Source organism: Varroa jacobsoni, unplaced genomic scaffold (genome assembly GCF_002532875.2).
Source record: "Varroa jacobsoni isolate VJ856 unplaced genomic scaffold, vjacob_1.0 contig00117, whole genome shotgun sequence".
In the NCBI taxonomy this organism is placed as follows: domain Eukaryota; kingdom Metazoa; phylum Arthropoda; class Arachnida; order Mesostigmata; family Varroidae; genus Varroa; species Varroa jacobsoni.
The window spans coordinates 13329-40455 of NW_019214410.1; the positions used below are offsets into that span (position 1 = coordinate 13329).

Here is a 27127-nt window from a genome sequence, read left to right on the forward strand (position 1 = left end):
AGACTGTCGTGTTTTAACCGACGCGAACATGTTAGGGGGGTTCTGGTAAACAGATTAGCTACTGCAGTGTCGTGAAGTGCTTGTGCAAAAGCAAAGTTTTCAGTAGATCCTACTGAAGTAAATTGATTGTAAGCAGGGCTGACTAGAGGTCGTGGCTAAAATCGTCATTTCCAAAACTGAATCAGCTGGTTATGATAAAGTTGAATATTCCTAGTCTGAATTCATGACCGATGTTAGCTAGGAAGCTAACGAGCTAGTTATGTCACTTAAAATAGAAAAGCGAGCTTCACATAGAGAACCAATGTAATCTGTCATCAAGCACTGAGGTTGTAGATACGGGACATGCAGATGAGCATCCGGTTGACGGACTGTCATCTTCGCGGATATCGTAACCAAAGTAACCTTCTTCCTTTAGACTATTTCGAAAACAAAGGAAAACGAGATGACTCGTACGATTCTGCAACGATGGTGTGTAGATTATCGTTAGCTTTGAGTTTGATCACAGTTTAAGTAGTATATCACTGATAATGCTTCATAAAAGTATCCATTCGGATCCATCAGTTTGCATATATGCAAGAACTTCAAAGCGACCATCTTCAATCATCTGTGGAAATCGAAATTTGTCGGGAAGTCATGCAAAGTCAGGATAACACTACTGAAAGCTAATAGCTTTCTGTTAGCAAAAAGGCAGAATTCGCATTCGAAATACTTTTTAGCTTTTTTGCACCCTAGGAGCTTGCACTTCGACGACGAAAGAAGGGAAATAAGCGTGATACGATCTCAAACGAATATATTGTATTCTATATATCTTTAGTGAATCATTTATTTACTTATTTAATTTTTCAATACACTCTGAAGAGAAAAGGCTAAACTCTAACAATATTGCCCCTCGAACACAAAACGACTGGTGAACAGCAACGTTGCCATCGTTCAGCGTGAGAACATGCATTTCAAAACACAATACTAGCAACACAGATTTAACAAGGCTTCTGTGCTAGATGGATCATGATTAATAAACATTGACTCTGACAAGCATTGCTACCAGTGGCATATACCACACTATCTATGTTCACAAATAAAGATATATATTCTAGCAGTGCGTTTTTGCGAATTTTTTTCTCCCAGATAACCTATTTGTACTCGGTTAGCTTGTTGCAGCTCATATTTTCATGCTAGTTTGTGATTGTATGTAATCTATCGGTTCCGTTTTCACTCCTCTAAGTTTTTTTGTTTTTTAATTTCTCTCTCTCTCTCTCTCTCTCTCTCTCTCTCTCTTTCCCTTATATAAACTGGCCATGACAGACTGGTTGTTAGTGAAACGGAACCAAAAAATACGGATTCCGATTTTAATATTTGTGATCTGGACTTCTCATTCTGTCCCTCCATGTCCATTTTCTGTCCTCTGCTTTACCTCGCTTGTAGCGTTCGGCCTTCAGTCTTTATCTCTCACGTCTTAACTCCAGCTCAGAGTCTTCTTTTCTTCTGTTGTCACCTCGGCGTTTTAACCAGCGCTTTCTCCTCATCCTCATCCTTGCTAAAGCAATACACATAAAAACAGACTCGCCGCAGTGTCAGCTTATTGTTGGTAGCTCGTGGTCTAACTCCGGCCTTCACAGCACACTCCAACCCCCATCTCTCACATCGGCAGCCTAAATCGGCAGAAAAGAAAACTGAGATGCGTCCCTATGGCTCGGCAGCTGGTTGGTAGAAAGCACACGCCCAGGCCACGAAAAAGTTTAGGAGTGGCTGACAAACAACCTTCTGTCAACGACGTCATCGCTGCCTGCGTCGCCACTGACTTTGTCGCCCTTTTCACTGACGCTCCAACTGCGGCTTAGCTCCTTCTAAGCGAACATGCCGTTCTGGCTGTGTCTGGAGAGCTGGTGGAGGTGACGACTTTTCACCATCAACTCCCTGAACCCCCTTTATTTTCTGAACCTCAGTAGGTTTGCTATCCTCTCTGCCTAATGGCTATTGCTAGCGGCTGAACTTTGCGTCATGTGCAGTGTGGCATCGCTCTAAGCAGGGTGCTATTTCGTGTTGTCACAAATGCTCTCGTCATCGTTAAAGAATGGCACGACAGGAGAGGTTGACAGAGTAAAGCCACGACACCTTTAGCACGCCACTTAACAACAGTCGCCTGGCCTTACCACTGAGACTGACCAAATCACCCGCCTCTAGATTCCCTGAGTAGGACAGTAGAGATTAAACAGTGTCGGGGTCGGTTAGAAACCCACTCCGGAAAGCTATGTTGTGGAAAAAGTGGCAGAAAAAAACTTGTGATGCGCTAAGATCTAAGGCTAGACACATGGGTAATGCTGCAGCAGATAAAGTGGTAATCGTATATAGCGTTAAAGGACTAGAAGAGCTATGTAGCACAAGTCATTTGGATCGTATCGACCTTTCTCATACGGAATGTAGAGGAAATCAGATTCTAACGTTTAGGTTCTTTTGACTTACTTTTTATAGAGTAAAAGATGTATACATGTGATACTCACCACGCAGTGAGACTGGTTCTATGGTAGATATTAATGCCGTTGCAAATTTATATTGGTCCAATTATCACTGTGGTTCTAAAAAAAGATATATCCAGGATTCACCCAATAAATTTGTAATAGCTTACCGAAAAAGGTGTAGTATTAAATATCAAGAACATAGATTTATACGATCATTACCATCATGGTCCGATAATTGCAATCAAACCGGCAAAGAAGTACGTTTATTTGTTAAGCATGAAACATACAAATGTTTTTAACTCCGTTCCCAATTTGCGAATTTCAAGAGAAAATCGAGATTTACAAGCCCACTTTATTTTGTGACAGCTACTGCCTTAGTGCATGCAAGACTGTTTAACTATTGTTAATAAACTATCGTTTCATATTAGAGTCAAGCAAACACACGTAAATGTGTGGGGACGCATGTAAAAGAGACCCAAAAATCAGCACCATGTCTTTATGGTAACGTTTATTTTTATGGTGCTACCTGTAATTTTAACGTTTAATGAAACAACTACTTTTCCTATATGTAAATAGTAGTTTAGTGGTAAAACAAATGTGGTATTGAAGATGTGGTTCTAATTAAGAAGACATGTATTTATTGTACTCTATATCGCTCTTTAAGCTTTTGGTTCTTTGAACTATCATTGCCCACACAAGTACGTGATGTTATTTCGCCTAATAAGTTAAATTAATAATAAGTTAAAGAAAAAAGTGTTACCCATAATTAATTTTCTAAAAACGTAATGAAATGTGAGAAAGGTCTCAAACGATCATTCATTGAAAACAAACATGACAGAAGCTACAACGGTGTGAATTTACTATCTCAAAATATTAAGTCAGCGGCAACTATTTCCATCTAACTGAGCTTTTCTGATTTAAGCCATGAACACGTCATGAGAATCACATATTACATACTATTTAGGTGCTGGTAATGGTAAAGGGGAGCTTATTTCTCTTCTACAAAGGTTAGTGAATGTATGAATGTTTATTGCTGGGCAACGGGAATTTAGAATCAGTCTATTGACGATTTTGAGCAGTGTGGTCGGTATCGGCGGTGGTCGATTGCAGTGATTGACCGAGGTTTTTGATTTAGTGGCCTTCTGGCAGAGAAGGCCGCAAGGGAGAGCAGAGAGGCGTTGCGAGACGTCGGCTCACTACAATAGAGGACAGTTTTGACAAATGGTGCTAGCTATGATGCTACACAAATGGCGAGACTGAATGTCGAATGATGCCATTGAACCCATTGCGATGCCTTTATGCGCCAACTCGACAGCACTTCCTGTGGGCATGGTCTTATGTCGGCAATGCTCCTCTAGCCGTAAGGACGGAGGGGGAAACAAGGACGCACGATCACCGTTAGACAGGGCCAGAAACATATTTGAGCTAACGCCTGGTACTCTTGGCTGTGTTGCGAGTATCAGCGATATATGGCTGAATCACGAAAAACGGGACTGGCGAGAGACGAAGTCATACCAGTAATAAGCAGAGCAGACATTTTCATCCGGCAAATGTCTGTATATGGCCATTCTAGGCAAACACTATAGAGAAATGCTTCTACTCCTAACGTGCGGATAGGACCTGCCTATTTTTATGATGGTCTAAGTCTTTCCAGTATCATTGAATACGATGGCATACGGCGACAACACCGGAGCTTGTGTCAGCATCGGAGAGTGGCGGGTAGTTAACCCGACGACGTCTATTCGAGCGGGACCCGCGCAATATCCTTTAGGCAAAGTGTTCTCGCATATCATAACGCTCCACTGACATATTGTTGTGAGATGGTACAAAGAACAAGACAATGCTGCACAAAGGCAAAGGACAAAAATAATGACAGGCACACATAGTAGTTACACGGTATTGTTCACTGTTCCTTTAGACCAATGAAGTAGAGACATGTCTCTGTGACATATACTCGCAGTATATATACATATGCAGTAGGCACTACAAAGAAGAGATAAGTACTAATAATACTTGTATCTATATCCGAGCAAAATATGGCAACTCTTGATAATTCTGTACTTAATAATCTGGTGAAAATGGTGGCAAATCTAGATTATAGGCACGCATTACTGCACCGTACGGATTATGTTGTAATGGATTTGTTGTACAGAGTCCCATATCCACAATGGGTTATAATAGATTTGAATAGTGAAACAGAAGTAAATAAATACTAATAATGTTAAAAAGTCGTTATGACGCAGCAGACTAATATATAACAATTCTGGTTTATGAAGCGAATCTGTGAATGTGATCAGGGGAACGACTGCACCAAAACTGGGCGTTTCGGATATTCTAGCAGGAACCTCCCACACTTTATTGTCGCTTGGCGTAGTTAAAATACTTTACACCTGACCTGTTATCGGCTCAAAGATAGGTTTACTACAAAGGGCATCCCCTAGTTGTTCGACTGCTTGAATCAACTTCATGATAAGGCAGAGTTTTTAAGGAGACTTTCAGTATGGAGCTATTTCGTAAAGTGCAAATAAATGGAGAGAACCTAATCTTTTGCAGATCTTGCTTGTGTGATACCGTCAGCTGCTATCAAATACGTTTAGCTTTTAAGGAGGTCAACAAAAGCTTTCTAGTCACGGACACGTCGATCAGCAGCGGCAATTCGATACAAATAAAAAAACATCTGCCACGACGATTTGAATACGCTGTATGGCATTGGAAAAGGTTGTTTTATATAGTGGAGCTTTATTATTATTATACTGCTTATTTCTGACCGAGTACACGCATTCAATACGGATTAGGCTCTTATCCGGTAGTATAGTTTATCTGGTAATGAGTATTTTAAATTGGAACATACTGCAAAATATTAACAGATGAAGAGTATCCGTAGTGTTTCTATAAGAAGCATAAACTGTTATCTAAGGTACAGTGTTTGCGCCGATGAGCTCGTAACGACTGGCATCAAATGAATAGCTTTGCCTTGCTCTTACAAGAGAAGGCGGCCCCCTACGAGTGAACACATCTACTGCAAACGTAGTATTGCACAAATTAAGTACGAGTACAACATTTTCTTTTGCTTCAGCTCCTGCTGACGAAACGTTTCGCTGTATTGGGAATCAACTGTCTGATGCGATCGCTAACACAGCTTCAAATGTTAAATTTGAATCTTTGATTTTGGTGCGCATTGGTCTTGCTTTGTAAAGGCACCATGTCACTTTGAGGAAGTGGACCCAACGTGGCCTGGCTAGGGAACTTGCTGTTACTTCTGCGGAGCTTTTTCTAATTAAGCTAGTTATTATCGTTTATAAGGCTTACTTAAATATTGCAAACAACAGTGCGCGTTTTTCGACGCTGGTCTCGTTCAAAGCACTTGTTGCGCCGCAGATTAGATTTGCACTTTTACATTCTAGGGGATGGCACCCCTCTAGGATGCGAGGTACACCCAGGGATAGGATACTATATGCCCTAAGAGACAACTGCAACACGATCGATTTGGGTTTACATAGCAGCTAACTGACATTATATATATAAAAAAAAATGATTGTTGTCAAATATGTGAAAATTTCTACTAGTTAATGCCACTGAGCAAAAAATCTGCAAAAACTCAATAAAAACTTTGCCTTAACAGTTGTTGCCTGTAACGATCTCACATTCTGTTCGCAGTTTTCCTTAGGGCAAGATACAAAAAGCTACTTCTTGGAAAGCACCTACCCTCTGCGGGGGAGATTAGTACCGAGTGTTAAGCAAACCGAGGGTTAATCGCGAAACAGCTCTTGGCATATTTGCTTTAAAGAAAAGCGAATACTACGGCCTTCGCCTTTCTGTTTCAATACTGAACGCCCTTTGACAGATGTGCGTATGTTTAAATGCACGGAACGAATTGCGTGAAGCCATTGTTTCTAATGATCAATGAAGCTCAATGATAGTGCCCCATTTTACAGTAGGTGCGGTGGCTAGAAAGGCTAGACCTGCGACCCACACGAAATGAGCGTGACATTAGTAGTATTAGTCCAGCAATGCCCTATGTATATTAAGCGCACGCAATAAACTAAAAACATATTGTAACGATGTCTATTAAGAAAAACGTTTCCACACATATTCACTGTGTCGTTCGCCGTACGAGAAGCTCGAAGCCTTTGATGGATGAATAAGCTTTAAAGGAAGGGAATGTATTGAATATTTTTCCAATTCGTCAGCGCGTACATTTTAGTATCACCTGTGTCATAATATGCGTGCTAGCAAAACGTGCGTTCCTTGACAAAGTCTAACTATTCTGTTTGCATTTTTCCGCTTTAGAAGTCCTGTAATAGAATGGGATACATCCTAATAAGATTACTATTCCTTCGATACAGATAAAATAACAAAGGTACGCTGACTTTCAATGTAAACGATAAAGTTAATTTACGGAAAAAATGTATTACATAAGCTTTAAAGTTTAATTTAAATTTCAATGTGTGTGTGTGTGTGGAACATGTTACCGCATGCATGGCGGACCCATTTTGAACCCCTTCGTCCAACTGCCAGCGTATTAGTTGAACTGTATTATGAGGTCACATGTTGTATTCCTCACTCACTCTTCTATCCTCTGTCCAATACTAAATGTTAGTATTCGTTCCAGTTAGGTAGAGCTGGGAGTATATACCTTTATGAAACAACAGCCTGTTTCTCTCGACCAACTCTAAGAAATTCAACAGAAACTCTGACAAGATTTGAGTTTACGACTAAGCAAATGCGTCCGCTCATGTGTTCCGATGTGTATCTGTGAATGCATGAACGCTCTTCGCTATGTCCCGCTCGTCCTCTAGACCGACGACAGCAAAATCTGAAGTCCTTCAGCACGTCGTGTCTGTTAATGGCGAGGCGAAAAACATATGAGGGTGTTGGTGAGCTTAAGAAAGACAAAGAGGAGGGTTAAGAAAAACATAGCCCCACGATACTACCGTTAACCAGAATGCCTCCCTGTCGACTTTCCAGTCTAAATAAGGAAAGAACTGTTTGCAAGCGACGTCAGCTTCAAGCTCATTCTAACTGTAATTGCCAATTTGCAAGGTTGCACTACAACTTTTTGATGCTGAGTTGGATTGAACTAGACCGGGGAACATTCGCCCGACTCCATAAAGCGTCCCTGACCTATTTCCCGTCGTAGAAGCTAGTTTTGCTATTCTCTCCAATTCTTTCCTCTTTCAATCGTTTAGGCACAAGGACAACGTAGGTTTGGCGGTGGGAGGCCGGTAAAAGCGGCGTAGAAAGCGGGCCCAGCTTCAGGGCAGTCTGCCTCCCATCGTGGCTCCCTGCCTCCAATCTCACTGATGCGGAAGTTCGCGCAAACGACCAAAACTACTTGGCGACCGACTGGAAGGGTATCCGCTCTCAGTAGCAGTAGCAATTCCAACAGAGGCAACACTTCCGTCCCAGTCACTATGAGCATCTCATTGCGACTGGTTGTGTTCGACCGTTTTATTGACTGGCATGCTAGCTGGAACCAGACATTCGTCTTTTAAATTGGCCCCTCTATCCTCTTTCCCAGATTCGCGGACTGTCGGCGCGCAAAGTATCGCTTTGAGCACTTTGTGTGCTCTAGTCAACTGTTAAAACAACATATTGGACGGTTTAAAGAAGAAAATGAAGCGATCGCGCAAATAAAGCCAGAAGGACAGTAAATATTGTACAAAAACAGAATTGTTTGCGTTGAAGACCACGGTATACGATATCAATTTAGTACGGTCAATCAATTACATCAGATGGCTAGAAACAACTGCGGGGGAAGTACTCTGAGGATAGTGAATCATGTAAAGTCTATGTAAAGCGGATACTAGGCGCCGCACAGTGTTGGTAATGACGGCGATGATTTTGGCATAGTATATTGAATTTCTGAAGGCACGCAGCTCGCATCGCTCAATGTGAAGGAAAGCAACCTTCGAATCGATATCAAATGTAAGCAATGTCTTGCTTCTGTTTGTTGATATTATAGGATGGATGTGCAGAAGGATCGACTTGAAAAGCTTCAGTGGTTAAAGGGTTCTAACATATATTCAGTAAGAGTATATATATATATATGTATATATCGAAAGTGTGCTTTACTCTTCCTATTGATCCTATGGTTTCTAGATCTGGCTAGAAGTTAAAAATGGCCTATGTAGTATAATTATATCCTTTATTAGGAGAAAGTTCGTATTGCATTGATCCTAGTCGACCACTGTTATACTTCATTGGACGATGGATCTCTTTAAAATTGAGACAGAGAAGAAAATCTTCAAGAAAGGTGGTGTGCTACCAAGCATATCGTCTTGCTGGTATCTGTCTATACACGCCTTGTTGTAGTTTCTGCAAAAAAAACCCTCCGTGTTTGCGTCACCTATCTGTATGCGATTAGTGATTTCCGGTAAAGGTGTCAGAGGATGAGCCTTGTCGCTGTTGATCTTGTGTGAGTTAGGAGCAGATCTGTAACTCTTATCGTTAGCGAAATCCCGACAACTTAATGCTCAAAATCCTCTCTGAACAAAAGCATTAAAACATAACAATAGACGCATTAGATAGTAAACTCTTTGCTAACTCCCTAAAGAAGACCTCTTATGACAGCTGCTCTAAAGAATACAGCATGCGTGATCATACGTGCTCTCCTTTAAACGTCAACTAAAATAACGAAGTATAACCATATGCGCGCATTTATTTAAGAATATCTATTAAAACGCGTTCAATACACTCTGTAGTCGTCAAGGGTTCAGATGAATTTTGGGAGATTCTAGTGTGATAAGACCAGATCGTACTTAGCATCGAACCCATTAGAGAGTTTGCAGGTCATTAGAATGCACCTAACCTTCAAGTGCCTTAAATCGTAAAATCTGCAGCGTGCAAATAATCAGGTTGCTTTTTTTAATTTAAATACGCATATTTGCATCCGCTAGCTATCGCCATTTTTTTTTTCAATAGGTAACTAACATATATGAGATCATCTATGTAATGACAAAAGTGCATAGTCTTAAGCATCCACACAGATATCTAAAGGCTGTTGACGAACCAGAATGTCACGCTATGCCCTGGCCGTTCTTGCCAGCCAGTCTCTTTGTTGACTTACGCCGTAATACGCATTCTCGCTCATAACTGCAGGTTTACTTCGAGACAGAACCGGCCTCAGTTGATAATATTGAACTAGAAGACCTCAATTATTCAGAAGTTAGCAGCAATAACAGATTCCAACACTACAATTGCAAATAGCCGCAAGATACAGTATAATTTTGGGGTCTTCGTGGCAGTTTTGGCCCCGAGGAAGTTCCTTGGAAAAAGTGGGCGCGAAAACGAGGCCCTGAGGTCTGTGGCTTTCTGCGAAGAAAAGATAAAAATTTCGGTAGGAAGCTGGTACTAGCTTAGACGAGAATGGATCCACCATTTTATGAGGCTTGCAGAATCGAAAGCACGGGTTAAGAACGGGCAGCATATTGTGGTCATACCATGCTGCGAAAAAGCTACTACCGCTAACCGCTTATTTTTAGCGAACTCCGGCCGCCGGTAGTCGGCGCCTAGCTATTCCGAACCACGGATATGAAAGAGAAGGCTTTCTTTTGGCACCATCGTCGTTGTTGTCATCTGTTTCGACTAGGTAGTCCGCAGCTATCGCAAACGGTAGCCACCGGAATTGGCAGCATTTCGGACGGCCTTCACAGACAGATGGTGGAAAATGAAAGAGAATAGGGTAAGGCAAAAAGGGTAATGGGCTTAGTTCGTCTAGTCGTTTGTCGTGGCGTAGCCATCAGACGGTACCCGGGAAGGTCCAAGAAAACGTCGGTGTATCCTCTAAATAAAATAACGTATTCTGCTTCTAGACTGGAATGCTGTTTACTCATGGAAAAATATTAACCTGTACCTTTCTTGTGGTGCTTTACCATCCGATAATATACATGGCTGGTACATGGGAATACTACTGACTAGCATGACTTTGTATGTACTGGTTTATCTATGCATTCGGGAACGCCCAGGTGGAACGCGGAAGCAGGAACAGTATGAGACCCCTGGCATGCAGGCGTAAAATGGAAAGAAAATCTAACAATTGTATAAGCTAAACAAAACTAATATTGTGGCCCGACACATAGCAGGACTAAGAGTATCGCAATAAGCATTACTTCGGTATGTAGCATATACCGAATTTAGAGTACAATTTGCAAAATCTTTTTTTCGAATGTACGTAATAATACGCTTGCTGAAAGCGAAAACATTGTCTGTTGGGGAACCCCTCCTTCCTGTAACCTGTTTATGTCGGACAGAAACGCCTGATATTGGTTATGGTAAATGGTACGACAGATGGTACGAATAGCGTGGTTTACGAAAGGTAACCAAAGTATAAGAAGAGCTTGAACGTTGTGGCCATTCACAACCAGCATTAACGCAACTACTATACTACACTGGTTACGTCAGACTACTTTGTTACAGGGACATAGATAACTTAGGTGTCTTTCGCTTCAACTTTCGCTTTCAAGCCTTTTTTTGCGATATCCGAACATTTCGGAAATTGATGAGAGCTAATGTTGGAAGGTATTGAATACTATATTACGTTGTTGTTCGTTCACTGCTTAATATTGGCCTGATTGAGGTCTGACAACTGCTGCGCGATGTAGGATTCACAGCACGTGAAGTCTCTGGGTTATTTTACTCGGCGGTTTTTTATAATTATTATTATCATCAGGTAGCTCGTCTTGGGGACAATTGTCCCGGAAAAGATGCGTGTATAAAATTTGAGTAACGAAATTCATTGAACGAGCTTTCAATTATGGTTCGATCGTAACAGATAAAATTAAGCACATTGAATAGTTGAGATTTCATTACTACTTCAAGGTAGCAATGTAGGGCTATAAAAATCATGCTTACTCTTGTTTTTTATAATGAGAACACGATATCATGGAAACTAAATGAAAAATACTAACTTCTTAGTTAGCAGGACAATTAGTATTTGTTCTACTCTAGCATGCAGAGAAAATGATGTTTATAAAAGGTCGTCTATAGTTGTGATTATGCAACGAGACTCGAGAGATGTTATATCAGACAGTAAAATTGTCAGAAGTATAACAATTTGTTTGTGCTGATACGACTTTACCGTTAATTGTTGCTATATTATATGTATAAGCAATGCTGCGAATCTCCAACGAATTCATTCTAGAGTGGCCGACCACTTACCCCCCGAAAGCAATTAGCCCCAACCCATTTTCGCTAAAGAACTAGCGAGAAACTAGATTTGTTTCTGTAATTTCTCTATGGCAGAGATGTTATTTTCTAATGCCTGCACGATACAATTCAAACTTACTTGTTTTTAGTGTAATTTTCTATCACTACGAAGTAACAGTTATTTTGTTTGTGCTTCACATATCCAATTGCTGTCGAGCTGGCGTTGTAACCAGCACGAAAGTCTCTGAGACGAAATTTCTAAACCCAGTGTAAAGTAAGTACGCCCAGAGCAGAGGTGGCTTGATTATTGCGGGTTCTGTACATGAATATGCAAAGTACCTGCTGCCTAATGTTGCCCAGCATAGTTTTAGTTACACTGCACTACCGAGATGCACCTGCCTATATATTTAAACATTCATACTTAATGGGGCTCAGTCACGTGGGAGGAAGTGCCAGAAAAAATTAAACCAGCTTCGCGTACTCTGCAATTTATAGTGCGCTATTCTAAGTGATTGAGTTTAATTTTTAACTCGTGCCGCCTCAGGTCTCCGAACTGACTCTGCCTAGAACTTACGAAGTAACGCTAGCTAAAAACTCTCGATTCGTAGAATCTCACGATAGCGTTTGTTTTCAAATGTCTACTATGTTTGAAGAAACCGTGTTGGGAACACATGAGTAGAAGGATAAATGCTTGTGTCTAAGGAACAGGTTCGGTGCCGAAGCTAGAACGACCTGCGTATTGTCTTTAACCTGAGTACATTGTACAAGATCAATCGTAGAATACTGTTGCTGGGCTAAAGAGAAAACGGGTCAACTAAATGGGCTAACCCCATCTTTAGTCGTTTTCAGTAAAATGGCATGATAGTTTCCATAGGATTATAACGCAATCGTCTACGTTGAAGTCAGTTTTACCCGTTTTTTGTGAGCCGTCTGGAGCTTTGGCTGATTCTTACAGAAGCAAACCCGACGTACGAAGGCAACATCCTTCTGTATTTCGTGTATCTGGCCCCTTACGTGAGATACGAGCTGTATAGACTTCACAGTTGTGTTTTTTTATTTTTGTTTCGGCACTAGACGCACGGATACAACACAGCAAAAAGCTTAGTTCGGCAGTCCATTACGATACTCGTATATCTGACTTTATTACAGTTAGGTTTTAGCGTTCTCCGACTAAATCGCTCGGTATCTAGATTATTAGAAAAACTTGTTCCCAAATCAAACTGGTAAATTATCTCTGCAGCAAATAATATGTGGGACGATTAAAAAGTAACTGTACAGTTATTGCTTAACATGGATTTCAGTCGCTGTAAATAATATGAACGTGTGCTTTTTTTGGTATTTAAATAGGAATCACCTAGCAGTGCTACTTTTCACCACAGATAAAAATTATGTCTCATTACTGTTTTTTTTTTTCCAAGGAAGGGAGCATCCAACTTAGAGGAGCAGCCTTGAAACTAACCGACCACGACCGATACGAGGCTGTAATTATATACTATAGATGCAATTATATGCACACATACCTCTAGTACATACGATGTAAGGCAAAACAAACATTATAATCTAAATCTATCCCTAGACTAGCGTATAGTATATTGCATTTGCTAAATTTCAACAACCTGATACCTATATTAACTGTATGATATACAGGACTGTATGAGCCAGGACACTAGTCTTATAGTCTTGCAACAGATACGGCTTGAGTTCTCCCACGTGCCGACCTATCGTAGCTAATAGATTCAGTTGCAAGCGTTCCGTTCTGTATGTTAGTGTAAAATACAGCACTTGCCATTCTCATGTATGATAATGTACGATTATCAATCGGAAATACGATCAATATTGAAACAGGTGTGATATCGTTCCGAATAAATACGCTTACCAATGAGCTGACATAAATCGCCCTATTTGTTTCATCGAGTTGATTATTTTTCAACTGACTTTGGTTTCAAGATGAGAAAGAAATCCTTTTAAAAAATGCTCGACATAACCTTAGAGCTTTAATGGGTATCTCTTAATTTTTTTTTCTGGGTCGATTACGATTATAACAAAGCCTATCACTCGATTATAGACTATCAACGAGTGTCATTTTCTATTTCATTACACTAATTACGACGTCCAAATGTGGTTTATCAGCTCTGGTCTTCTCTGGTCCGTCATTTCTCATCGACATTAAGAACAACATCGCAGACATTTGCATGGAACTATGGTGTTGTTTCATGAGTGTCTCTCATGTGTTACTCTTTCAGACAAAAAAATATCTCGGAAATCTTCCCAGGTATTTCACCAAGCAGACGCTGACCGCTATATATACATATATATACTGCCGATATAGATTGTAGATAATGTCAAAATGCACGCGGCTAAACTATTACTACTCAATATTAACAAAGTTTCACGGAGAAATCTCAATGGACGACCGACGAATTGACGAAAAAACAACTGCCACTGGTGCAGTCGTGGCTTTGTGCTATAGAAGCGCGAGTCGTATTTTATGTAATCTATATCAGTTCAATGGTTATATACAGAGATGCCGATTATGCTCTAGTCTATTTTCGAAACATCAAACGCGTTGGTTGTGACATTTCTGCAAACTCTTTTTGATCAAAACACTGCCGACTGGGCCCTGAAGCCGGATTTCTCTGCTATACGTTTTCCTGTTTTCCGTACACCTTTGTCGCAGCTCGTTTGATTGTGGGTGAAGTTTATCTACGGGAAAGTTTTCTTGAATCTCTTCGACAAATCTGCAAAGTGGAACGACACCTCCCTGTCCAGTACATCGTCTTGCGCGTCATCATCCATGTCTTCTGATTCAACGTCTTTCAGCTCAGAATCGTTACGACTCTCCCTCTGCCTTTGACCGTTTCCTTCTAACTTGCCCATCTTGCCCCTACTCTGACTAGCCAAAGGCTGCGAAACCTCTTGTCCTAATTTCGATCGAGACCTATGCGGCGTCTTTAGCCTCGAACTTTCGGTACCTAATGGTCTTGCATCTAAAATTAAGGCCGCATTTGACGGCCCCAGTGCCCTGTCGTCACGACGTGACTTTCTCGCGAAGACGTGATCGAGCACCCTCATGAAGTCGAACGCGGCTTTTCTCGTGAACCATTTCTAGAGTTCTCAAACTTCTAGATGTACCGTGGCATATTTCAGTGCTCACTATGACCATTTGCAAGAGTGGTTTGTAGCGCTTGAGCTTCACTGACCATCTCGCGGCTACTAACACAGTTCATGGCTTCGGGTCGGTCCAGGTCACACATGAACAAGTTAACTATCTCGAGTCGCTGTCAGTTTATGTTATCTTCCAGTCTCAGTGATCTGCGCGGCGTTTTTAAGCTATCTGTCGTTGTACTGGACGTTGTTTAAGAGTTGGTAGGCATATTAGTTGTTACTGTACTCACCAACCTCAGGGTTGACATAAACCCTTACGGGCTTTTTGAAGTTGGATTGCCATCATGGTCACTAGATGATCAAGCCAGTCGTTCTAATCGCTGGAACATGGTTCGTGAACGCTACTGTTCCCCGTGGTGTGCGCCCTGAATGCCTCAATCGTTGGTAAAGTCCAAACTAGATGGCAAATATTTTTCTCTGCTTTTCTACAGGTACGTAGAAAGAAAGTTCAGTTAGCGATTGACTAAAACATTTCGCAGCCAGTAAAAGTAATGTCATAGTAAATAGCATTAATATGATCATTCTCTCCATTCTTGAATATGGTTAAATAGCGTTATACCACTTTCGTTACGCAAGGTCTTTGTTGCAAGTAGCACACTCAAAGTACTCTCTATACCTATCTAATACTTTAGAATTCTAATAATTTTCGACTTTCCACAAAACAACAATGTGTTATATTCCTTTAACAGAAAAACTGATTCCCGTAAAATTTCTTTAGTGGAGTTGAAACAACATCCGATTTCTACACGGGGTGAAAAGGTCAACAACATCTGTCACCCGTCTTTGTCGGTCACTCTCGTTAGTTTGTCAGTAGCAGATTTTGGATTAACTTCTTTCGATTAAGCTTTTCAAAAAGGGCACCTGACGAACGAATCATATTACTCCGAACTCCTTCCTTGTTGTTAAATTAATCTACAGACCATCAAAATGAGGACAATATACTTTGGTAGTCTTTTTCATTCAAACAAAAAAAAAAACAAAAAAAAAAATTACATTTTTGAACTCCCGAAAAATGCGTTCTTGTTTACAACATAGTTTGTTAGATATTTTTTCTGCGCAAATCTTTAGGGCGCAGCTAGGATTAGCTAAAGCTGAATAGTTCCACATAAATCAGTTGAAGTTGTTCGGTCTTTCTTTCTTCACCAGAGACCTTGGTATTGAAAATGTAAACAACAATAATATAGAGTAGATCTAGACTTAATGGTTCTACTCAGGCCTACCCGCAACAATTAGGAATCTTCCAACCAGTTTTACAAGATCTGATTGCTAGTATTGTATTATCATAATCTAATCTTCAGAAGATACGAATATATCTAGTTACTGACATCGTAATGCTCCAGAATAATTCTCAGGCAGAAAATTAAGCGATAACAAACCATTAGTTATAGATACTGGGCAAATAGAACGAACAGCTATTTACAGACATTATAATCATTCGTTGTTACCGAACACAGGCGATCTAATTAATTAAGCCATAGGCTCATAGGGGGTTCATACGGCTTGGCCAGATCTAACACCAGAACACGGTACAAACAATTATATGCTTTGGAATGGGGTCAAAGTATAATAACATAAAATCATAATAGTATACGTGCATTCTACTAAAAAAAAGTTATTTCAGAACTCTACGGTCCAGACAACACATCCTAATGGGAACCCTAGTCTGTTCCAAAAAGAGCAGTTTCTCTTCGCAGACAAAGAAGAACTGACCCAGCGTCAAGCAACACGATTTCGTCCAAATCGTTTGAGTACTTGGATCGACCGAATAAATGGCGGATGCATATTGAGCAGGAAAAAACACGCGCCAAATACAGCTTTTTCCAAGAGGGGTTTCTTCGAACTTATCCAGCTCGATATCTCGTTGACTAAAAACAAATAGGTAAACCAAAATCTTAACTCATGAGAACTGTCTAAGCAAACAGAAGAAACTAGGTAGATAACCGCGCTTAAAAAAGTCGATAATAGGAGTGAACACAATAAACCGATACTCAGACTCAGAAGTTATGTAAAAACGAGTTGGAATAAACAGATCAATCTAAAAATAAATCTGAGTTTCACGTTAGAGAGATCGCCTTACAACTAAAACATGAAGATTTCCTCGAAGGAAATGAAGCAACCTAGAAATATAAGAAAAAACGCTAGATACCAAATCAAACGATAGATTACAAGTAATGGGAGCCAATCGAATAAAACTGTCATAATATATATGCGAAATGAAGATACAAACGTAACTGGATATACAAGGAAAACAGCGGAACCCTCAGCAAAATTCATCTATCTTTCTTTATTATTATTATAATAATATACAATTTTTAATATACAATATAATATACTAATATAATAATAATAATATAATATACGATAATGGCATTAAGGTTAACGTTGACTGATAATAACCATACCGGGAAGAAGATGTATCAAACAAATACTAGATACCATGAGAAAATGCGAAAACTATTACATATGCTAGAGCAACATGGAGTGTACCGACGTACTGATATGAAAACAGCTGATGGTAAATGAAACCAGTGTCAGTATTAATTATTGTTAAGAAAATTATCTGCCCTGATCATATTATCTCTTTATAATGCATGGTCTTGAAGATAACTAGCAAAAACAAAAGAGGAAAAACGCTCTGAGCATGTAAGGGGCCCATTAAAGTTAAGATAGCTTAAAATTACTTTCTGTTTATCTAGCTTCTAATAGGAAAGTAGGCGGATATAGACATTATTATATACACTTTATTCGTTTCCCAATAAACAATACCTTTTGTAAGTTAATCATTAAGTATGTTATAGACGAATGAAATTCTAAATATGAAAAAGTGTGTGACATACTGGCTAACAGGCGTAAGTAATATTTTTCAATTCCATTTAACTCAACACGGCCAAATGTTTTCCCAGACGCAAATGGTCCCATCATTAGGCGTCGGCAGTTGATTTTAAATAGCAGTTCTATACAGAGACAGTACTATAGTCAGTTGGCTAGTAAATTAAATAGTCGTTAGACTATTTTTTTAAATTTTACTTATTACATTAAAAGATGCAACCATCTGTTTCGAGTCTCACTTCCAAAGTCGCGGTACGGATTGCATCAGGAAGCTGAGCGACGTTCATCTGGCAGGTACATTGCCATCGTAGAGCGCCAAGCGCGATTACTCAGCGGTGAGCATGTAATTTAAATAGACTATTGTATATGGTTTTTAATATGCGTACGCCGAAGGAAATGGGATCGCTTAATATAAGCGTATTCTGCTACGAACTTAAAAAAATCGCATTGACCCCAACGGTGCAAACAATAACTACAATGTCTCTCTTGAGCCACAGCTAATCGAAGCTATGTCGAAGATCATTCAAATCAATAGCGTCTTGCGATTAATGATTGTGAGTTAGAAAATGGTGATACTTGTTTAAGTTAAGTGTACAGAAGTCAATTTTTAAGCTACAATTTACAATTTTAAAGGCTCTGTGTTTTGACTGAAAACAGTATTTTTCATTTTCTGACGTTGCATGTTATGTGGGGGTAGGGGACTCGATAGTCGGCCCACGTAAGATAGACATTGTGCTCTAGTGGTGCGTACAGCGTATTGCTCAAACCTTTTATTAAAGAAAAAAAATCCGACAACAGATGGGAGTACTTCATACGTTAATTACGATCTACAGAAGCCCCTTTGCATGGGTCTCCATTAAGACCTGATCAAATTAGTTAGGAAAAAAAAGTACATTTTTGGGTTGGGCAATTTCTTTCTGATCGTAAAAACTTTAAATTTTTATCTTTTTTTTTTTTAAACTTTATTCCTTAGTATTGCCTTATGATAACGTACACTGTTAATCAATACGCATTTTTTCAATTTTATTGTAGTACCGCCATACAATACACCTATACAGAGCCATATAGCGTGTTTTTAGTATTTTACGTTGGGTTTAACCCGTCAGGAACTACTACAGACTAGAACCAAATTAAATTAGTAGGTGTTAATAACTTACTCCAATAATTACAGAAATGAGGGAATGTTTCTGTGGGTGACGATTAATCACAACGCACGAACGTGCAAATAGTCGAATTACAACCGCTACCATGTAATCGTAATCTCTATAGGGTATAATGTTAATGTGTAACAGCCTTTCAGCAAAAAGCATGTGCAGTCCATCTGCGTGCCCTGGGCCAACACATGACATACAGCGGCAGCAAACACACTAACCATCTGTTTGGCCCTGTCGAGCGCCGCATTTCTACAATTTAACTAGGTTTAGGACATTTAAAGTCTAAACTATAACCATTTTTTTAGGAATTTTGAAGTTATTCTTGATAAAAACAATCAGTTTAATATCGTCTCTGCAGTAGCCTTGGCCAAACTATTTCTTTACGCTTTTGTTGTAGTCTTAAAGCAGTTGATGCGATTCGATCAAACGGCAGTTATTTTTTTTGTATTTATTTGAAAAAATAAACCTTCGCTCGAAGGCAATGTCTTCGCTCTTGCTTATCGTATCAACTCAACAGCACAGATATCGGCATTACTATTTGCTTTACAATTTTTTTTTATTTATTTTGACGAAATTAAAAAAAAACATTGCTTCGTTAGTTCTAAGGCTTTTTGACAGTTTATACAACTGTCTTTCTGAATATATAACGTTCGAAATATAGCGGCTACGTTGCATCAATATAATTAATACTGGCTTGTTTCGTAATTACGAAAACAAGCATAATTGCTATTGTGACCATTATTTTTTGTGTCTACCTACGATGTTTAGCTGAGCGAAACTTATTAGGGATCTCTCGTTCCGTCATTTATGTTATTCAAATGAACATGCGCTCGTCTGTTTAAATAAAGTTATTTTTGTATGACGCTACTTATTGGTTGTTATGTGGCTTATATAGAGGAACATTTTGCATCATAACTTTTTTCCAGTTCATAGAGTGCTTTCATACTAACTATTTGGCAAAAAAGAAACCATAACTTGAAATATCCAACTTAACACATTTTTCGTCTAATGACTCTGGACGGCAAAATCAACATGCCAACAACACCAACAACAACAACAACAACAATGGGCACCTCATTTGAACACCAAAGGATATTTTAAATAAAACTTTATCTGCTATTATGGCTAAACGAGTATCATATTTATGACCATCTCCGTTGACGATACATAATCATGACTATTCAGCTGGAATAACAAAAATCCACACGCTTCGATCCAGTCATTTAAATGAAGCTTTTATGCAACAAGTCTTTTTGAGTCTTGACGTTTGCAACGAGCTGACCATTTAAGTTCTGATAAACCCCCTTGTAGAATCTTACAGTGACAGATATCCTTCGTATACATCTGAGACATCACCGAAATCGATCTGTTTTTTTAGGCTTAACTCGAACTGTTTTAGCTGCCTTCCATTCTTATACCTGTCTACTTTCTTGGCCATCGCTTCCTTGAGCTTCATGCCTGCAGAGCTCTCATACGCATCCCGGAACATTTCGGTGAGGGGCAACATCACGTCTACCGGCCCTTGCGCATACTTAAAGACACGAACAATATTGAACGACTCCTAACTACTCGTTATTACTAATCAAAAAGTAGTTGAGGATTTTTAGCGGAACCCAGACCCTTCGTCGAATCTGCATCAGCGTTCCACCCGCACAGGCATGACCTTTCGCACCTCTGGTCGTGAAAACGGGGGAAAGATGGTCGATTTCAGAACACTGGAAAAATGTGCCAACAAAAGTCCGCATAATTAAATGAACGAAACCATTTTCTGCGTACACAATTAATGACGTGGCAGCCAACAGATTCGCCTGCTACAATGTGAAAACTACCTACAAGACCAGATCTACTGCGAACATTTCATAAAAAATAAAGATCATTTCAGTTAGTTGCGTATAATACCAAAGCTTTAGAAATACGTTCAAATAACAAGCTATATCTGTGGCGTAGTCATTTCCTGACGAACGTTGCGTGCCATTCGGAGAAGTCCAACATATGTTGCGTAACAACGCATATTGATCCCTGTTTTCTATTATTGACATCTAACTATTGTTAAGCCTGATGCACGAAATTCTAGTACAGCTAATTAATTTTGCAAAATTCGTTTATGATTAGGAAAACTGTAAACAAGTTAGCTTTTTTAAATCGACTGACCAATTTCCTCGATCAATCTTCGTCCACTGTGCCTGGAGCAGGCACAGTGGACGAAGAACTTGAAAATATAAATAAAATATGGGTGCTCGAATTTCGCTAGATTTTAGAATACAAATGCCACTATTGGCTCCGCTAGCACACTTGTCAGGGAGCGTCTTTTGTTATGTGACATTTTATTGCAAAGCTAGAACAGTAACATGCTATGAGCCTTCTTTAATCTGCCATACCTGATCCGAAGAAGAAGAGCAGATGCCAGCATGCATATTGAACTCGTAAACATGGGAACTGAAGACGGTTCTCGATATATTTGATTTATTTGAAAAATTTGTTCACGAACGTCTCGTCAATAGAAAAAATGTATTAGCATTTGGCCTAACTATGCGTGTCCTGATACTGTAACTTATTGTCGTTGAACTCTAGCCTATTTTCTAGTGAAAAGCATATGCGGAAACGCTCATATTCAGGATATTTGTTTTTTGATGGGAACGACAACGATACGTTACAGAAATCCTGTTAGGCGCAGCTTTTATCACCGTATTGTTGCGGTGCGGTTACCTCAGAATCTTTCGTTACGATCGAAAACCTAGCCATAGCGCATGCCAGAGTTAGTTCCACAACATGTCGACAGCGAGCCGACAATGAAACAGTAGTGACATCGGTAAATCGATTGTGAGCACTTTAAGTTTAAAAACCTTACTATTGGCGAAGCGTAACTTGCATATTAGAATACCTTGCTCAGATAAGCATATATAATTGGATTTATTTCTTTTGTCCCTCTAAATTAAAGCTCTAATAAATCCCATTAAAGCTTTGGAGTTATAATTGCAGAATGACAGTTGTGAATAAGGCATGTTTAAAATTAGTTTTTTGACTTTTTTGCAGCTTGAAATAAATTACTATAAATAAAAAACTCTCTATGCTGCTTTAATCGTATTATTATTATTATTATTATTATAGTAGGCCATGATAATGTGTGTCTCCGTTTGAGGGTTAGCGTAAGGCAAGCTATTCTTTTAGCTGTCTCCTAAGCCTATATTATATGTACAACAACTTCACCAATAGATCAAAGACTAATAGTTTATGTGAAGACAGGTTACAGCCAACGTAGACAAAATGTAAATATAAATTGTGTATAATTAAATACCACCTTTTATTCTATAGTGTGTAGTATATTGCAACTTAACGCATACACTCCTGGAAAGGAAGGGCCCATTGTTTGGCAGCACAAAACCCAGTTCTTTATCTGATTCATGCATCTCTCCGATGAGACATGGATCGCAATGATGGCCGTAATCGTGGCCGCTTTTTTCATCGTTATAAATACAAACCATGTAGAATACTATAGCAGCATCAGCAATTTTTCAACAGCCTTCCTTATTAAAACACTATCTTCAGATCGACTTCAAATCGAAAACTTAGGTTCGATTTCGACTTCGAATCTGATTTTCAGGAGGATGGTCAATGAGCTTCAGGTTGACGCAGCCTCCCAATGAGGAACTTGGCAAGCATCTTATAGGCAGCCCCAGAGTGCCCTGATTGAATGAAAGCTAAAGTTGCATCGTAACCCAAGTGTTCCCACAGGATTTCCGTTCCACCAGCATGCTGCAACAATATAGTATTTTTTTTTTTATAGTATAAGCGCTGTCCACGTTTACGGCACGTAATGTTTCTTTAAAGATAATTATTAACATAGAGTTATTGTAATACGGAGCTGTGCTTTAAGCTAAGGCATGTAGCTTTTACAGGTGGCTAATCTGAAAACGACTATGCCTTACGCAAAGTTTTTTTCATTACAAACTTTTTTCATCTGTTATTTGTTTGTGCATTGGCGCGTTAGATACGACAATAGTGTCTACATTAGCTTTGAATGGTCGGTCCCTATGTGCATTCAGGACATTTACAAGTTTTAAGTAGACCTTTTGGTATAGGCCGAAAAAATGATCGAGGAATTATGCCTAGTTAAAACAATTTGATGATTCAGTTGGCTTTTAGCAGAAATAATTCTAATGAACTAAAAAGAAACAGTACATTCTGTCGGATTCAGATGCACTAAATTGACAAGGTATTTATAAAATAAGACAAATATGCTTTTTTTCTTTTTTCGCCAAACGATGATAATGAATGAGCAAAGCCATATTTATTTGCATACCTTGTCCAGAAAATCAGTTACATCGTAGACGAGTTGATTAATGATGATCCAGCAGTCCGAGGGAGAGGCGTGCTCTCTGACCTTTTCCTCAGAGAACTCTGGGAGATACGACAGGTTGTCTTGTTCCGGAAAAAGGCCCGTTGCTGATAACAGTTGCCACAGCATCTTACTAGACGTTTAGCTAAATACAACAGACAAAAGACGGTGCTACCTTTGCTGGCGTAGTGATAATATGTTTGGCTGCAAATCATAGGGATGTATGAGTTAATTCAGTTCGAAAGGACGAACAGATTCATCCAATTTCATGCTAGATATCCAAAGCAAATCCTAACTAAACGAGTATCGGAAATAAAGCTTGAAACATGTAGCTTTATAGGCAAGACAATTTCTTCGGAATACAGCGCTTATTTAATGTACCGCTATTGAAGGTCGGATATGTTGCCCTGCTTGATACTCATTACAGAACGAATTCTGACCGTATGATTCTTGCTAAGTACAATCTTTTCGATGCTGTTCCTGCGCGAATCGATATCTTAGATAGACTCAATAGTAAAAAAGTATAAACGTTTAATTTGTTCCTTCCTTCTTCCGTGCATAGACATTTAAGTGCTTCAAAATGTTTACCATTACTCATCTAGCTAGGTCTAATATGCATACGGCAAGGCCGAGGCTAGCTGATAGCAAAAATAGAATGTCCATACAATAGGTTATAGTATTAGTTATTTTACATTTTATGTGCGCTAATTAATTTCAAATTTTTAAGCGTTTATAGATTTCTAGGACCTTTAGCTCTGAATTTCTGGCTCAGGAAACACCCAAATTGATGATACTTTAGGATGAAGAACATTCCCACCGCCACCAATATCCGTTTCTCATTGTCTGCGCATGTGAATAGTTATCTTTACCGCAATCAAGTTACGCAAGAATTTTTTAGCAGCCTTCGAAAAACCTGTATCAAGCCTAAATAGCCAGCCAGACTTCGCCGTAGGAATACCGAGATAAAAACAAGTTCCAGACGTAACCAGCAAAAGATGGATATTTTGAACCTTCTCGAGAATCTTGCGCAGAACTGCGAGACCGACCCAACCTTTAGGATAATCTTTTTTCATCGGTTCTCCTTTCAGAACTAAACAATGATTGCGTTTTAGGGAGTCTGACAGCTAAAATGTTTAATATGTGTCTAAATAAAAATCTAACTATTTTGGATCATAGGTATCCTAAAGCAAATGAGATACTTGGCCTGCTCACTATATATGCATGCTTTTGTCTTTTGGTTATAATGCCGTTATTGGCTAATAACGATCTGATTCTCACTAGGAATCAGCGAGACGACGTCTGCGATTTTTTTTTTTGAAACACGAACCCATCATCGGTTTGTTAAAACATAGCATATAAACACGCTCTGGATCGAAAAGGTCAGGAATTCGACAGGCTCATTAAACCTTATCATTTTTCGTGTTTAATTGATGCGATCTTTATTTTTGTGCTAGATTATGCTATTTGTGGAAGATATCAACAAGATCGCTGCTACCTATATGACAAAAGTAGTTCAGTGCACTCTATCTAACGTAGATTGCATTTAAACAAATCTAGTAACGATGAGCATAAATAAGCAATTTGATTGCAGTCATAATAGTCGATAAGAGCGAAAATGAAAAAGTCACACTATTTACATGCTCACCAAAAAAGTGTTTTTATCATTAATGGGTAAGTCGAATGTCCCGGTGTAGTCGAGTACTTATCGTCCATATAAATTAAGCGTATCTTGTGATGACTAAATGAATCGTCGCTATATCTTCTTTAACTAGCATGCCTCTAGTCTAGGGTAAAAGCGAATCAAAAGCCCATCGAAACATGAACGGTAATTGCAGAGGGTCACCCCGGCTGACGAGAACGATGCCTTCTATGAGCGCAGAATCTCATTAATAAACACTAAGCTTGATCCGTTCAAGTCTCCCAAATACTTAACTAGGTTATATATATATATACAACTTTTTTAGTTCTTAAAATAAGTATTTGTATTTTTTGAAACGGACCTTACAGGCACTGTTTGAAAGCAGAGTATAATCATTGTGCTCATAGTTACAGCGTTCAGAATTTCAATAGGTAATGCTACTTTGACGCGTCTACGATACCACTATCTATCATTTCTACTATGTTTTTTCTTATGCCTGGAATGTTTCGTGACCTTTGATTCTCGACTACTACTGAAATTATCAGGTCCACTTTGTCTTCATCCAATTTTTCCTTACCGAAGAGGCTCTTCCTCGTGACAAAGATCTCTCAGATTCGGCCACCTTGGTCATCTCAGCGTTACTGCATTGAACTAAAAAAATAGATGCAATATTTTATCGTACTCGGTGTTTTTGACAGGCATCATGGTAGAACTTTATGTCGATTTGCGATTAGTTGAGGTGCACCTCCTACAATTCCTTCCAAGTTTCCTTCGTAGTATTTCGGTGCTGCCATGCAGCATAAATATAGAGAGACGTAGCAAACGTAGGCGTGTCGTAGAAGTGTAACTAATAAAAATTGGCTCTTAAATCAGATAAAATATGCACACAGCCAAATTTTATTCTATGTGATCCATTTTGTTCTATGGATCCTGTCGACCTACCGTTCCGCCTTATTTCGAAAACCACTTTTTAACCGTAGACTTACATCTTAGTTGAATATAAGGTTACTTTTGTTTCCATCTTGTATATATTAATTCTTTATTATAAAATTAGGAGCGTGTATATTTCAACTAACAGCACGAAAGATTAGCATTTGTGACTTCGAACCAGGGCTTCACTCGGGGACACCTTACCATTGCATTTAAATGAAGGGGGCAAGTGTCAACGTTTTTATTTGCCGATGTTGACATAGCAAGCTTTCATCTATGGCGAACAATAGTGCGGAATAGAAAGTATTACCTGCTTTTTTTCTAGTTTAAATGGAGGCGCATTTCGGTAACCATTATATGATGTTGAATAATACACTGACCTGTCAAAATTGTGGATTAGTCTGTTTTGAGCAGAACCAAACACTGCTAACCAAACACCGTTAATCGCTTGTCCTCAATCGCACTGCCTTATCGGGCCCTTTAGTTTCCCTCACGATAAAGTTCCTTTAGCAACAGGTGCTTTTTCCTTGCCTGGGTATATTCGCTGCTTGTGGCGAGGTTCCCAGACCACTCTCGCCGAAAACGGATCGTTTTTGCGAATGACTAGTATTCAGTAGCAACTCCATACGACGTCCGTGCATCAATACACCTTTGAATTTAAACAAATTATGGTTCGGTGTATACTTAGAGAAGGTTCTAGAGGATATGGTGGGCAGTCAAGGCCTAACTGAGAAACGAGGGAGAAGGTAAACTCTCAGACGAACAAGAGCTTTTAGAAGAGACTTTCGTGTCTTATGGTCCGGCAACGTGTGTAACGTCCACCGCCTAAGCTCTCCAGTGGTCGTAAATATGAGTACACAGTATGTAAGACAGCTGGACTATGACTGTTCAGCCTTCACTATCACCGTATCTTATGGTCATCTTTACGCCGCCCGCGTTATCAGTCTCAATTGCTGTCAATTTACGCATCATCGATTTACAACACTCTGACGATAGATGAACCTGCGCGATACAAATTCAACTCGGCGCTTTGGGCCGGTCATACTACGAAGTTATCATTAAATGATATCGTGATAATGTCCGAACATGTCTTCTTTTTAACCTGAAAATAATGGAAATTGTAATAGTTTCTATCGCGAGTCATTGGGAACCTTTTAGGAGGTTCGGCAAATGCTGTTTACATACTATCGATTCCAACCGGGCACTGTCTACATAATATGGGTCGTTAACTGTGGGGTTCTGCCCTGATCGGTAGACCTTGTTTAGCCTAGACCGCTTTCCACTAATTCTCAATACCTCTCTTATACGTTACCCCAACAGTCCGGCTCTTCTCACCGATAATATAACCCAATTGGCAAAGGTAGCGCAGTAGGTAGCTAGCTTCACGAAAGTTCACATAGCAAGTTAAATCATTATTCAAAACATTTGTTCACACAGAGATTCGTAGAGATTGTAATAGAGGCAACACAAG

At 39.4% G+C, this 27127-nt stretch overlaps 1 protein-coding gene across 5 annotated transcripts; it reads right to left on the reverse strand.

Moving 5' to 3' along the window:
* Nucleotides 1–17489: 17489 nt before the first annotated feature.
* LOC111270769 (uncharacterized) lies at nucleotides 17490–26495 on the reverse strand. 5 transcript variants are annotated; one of them, XM_086972630.1, is made up of 4 exons: nucleotides 26037–26495; nucleotides 25304–25377; nucleotides 23052–23232; nucleotides 17490–20466 (listed from the first exon to the last, which is right to left on the reverse strand). In XM_086972630.1, the coding sequence occupies exons 3-4, from the start codon at nucleotides 23214–23216 to the stop codon at nucleotides 20317–20319; spliced, it is 315 nt and encodes a 104-aa protein (XP_086828756.1). In that variant the 5' UTR covers nucleotides 23217–23232; nucleotides 25304–25377; nucleotides 26037–26495; the 3' UTR covers nucleotides 17490–20316. The 5 variants fall into 5 exon arrangements, with proteins under 5 accessions (XP_086828756.1, XP_086828754.1, XP_086828755.1 ...); XM_086972628.1 differs by having other exon boundaries at nucleotides 23052–23291; nucleotides 26037–26489; XM_086972629.1 differs by lacking the exon at nucleotides 25304–25377 and having other exon boundaries at nucleotides 26037–26492.
* Nucleotides 26496–27127: the final 632 nt, after the last annotated feature.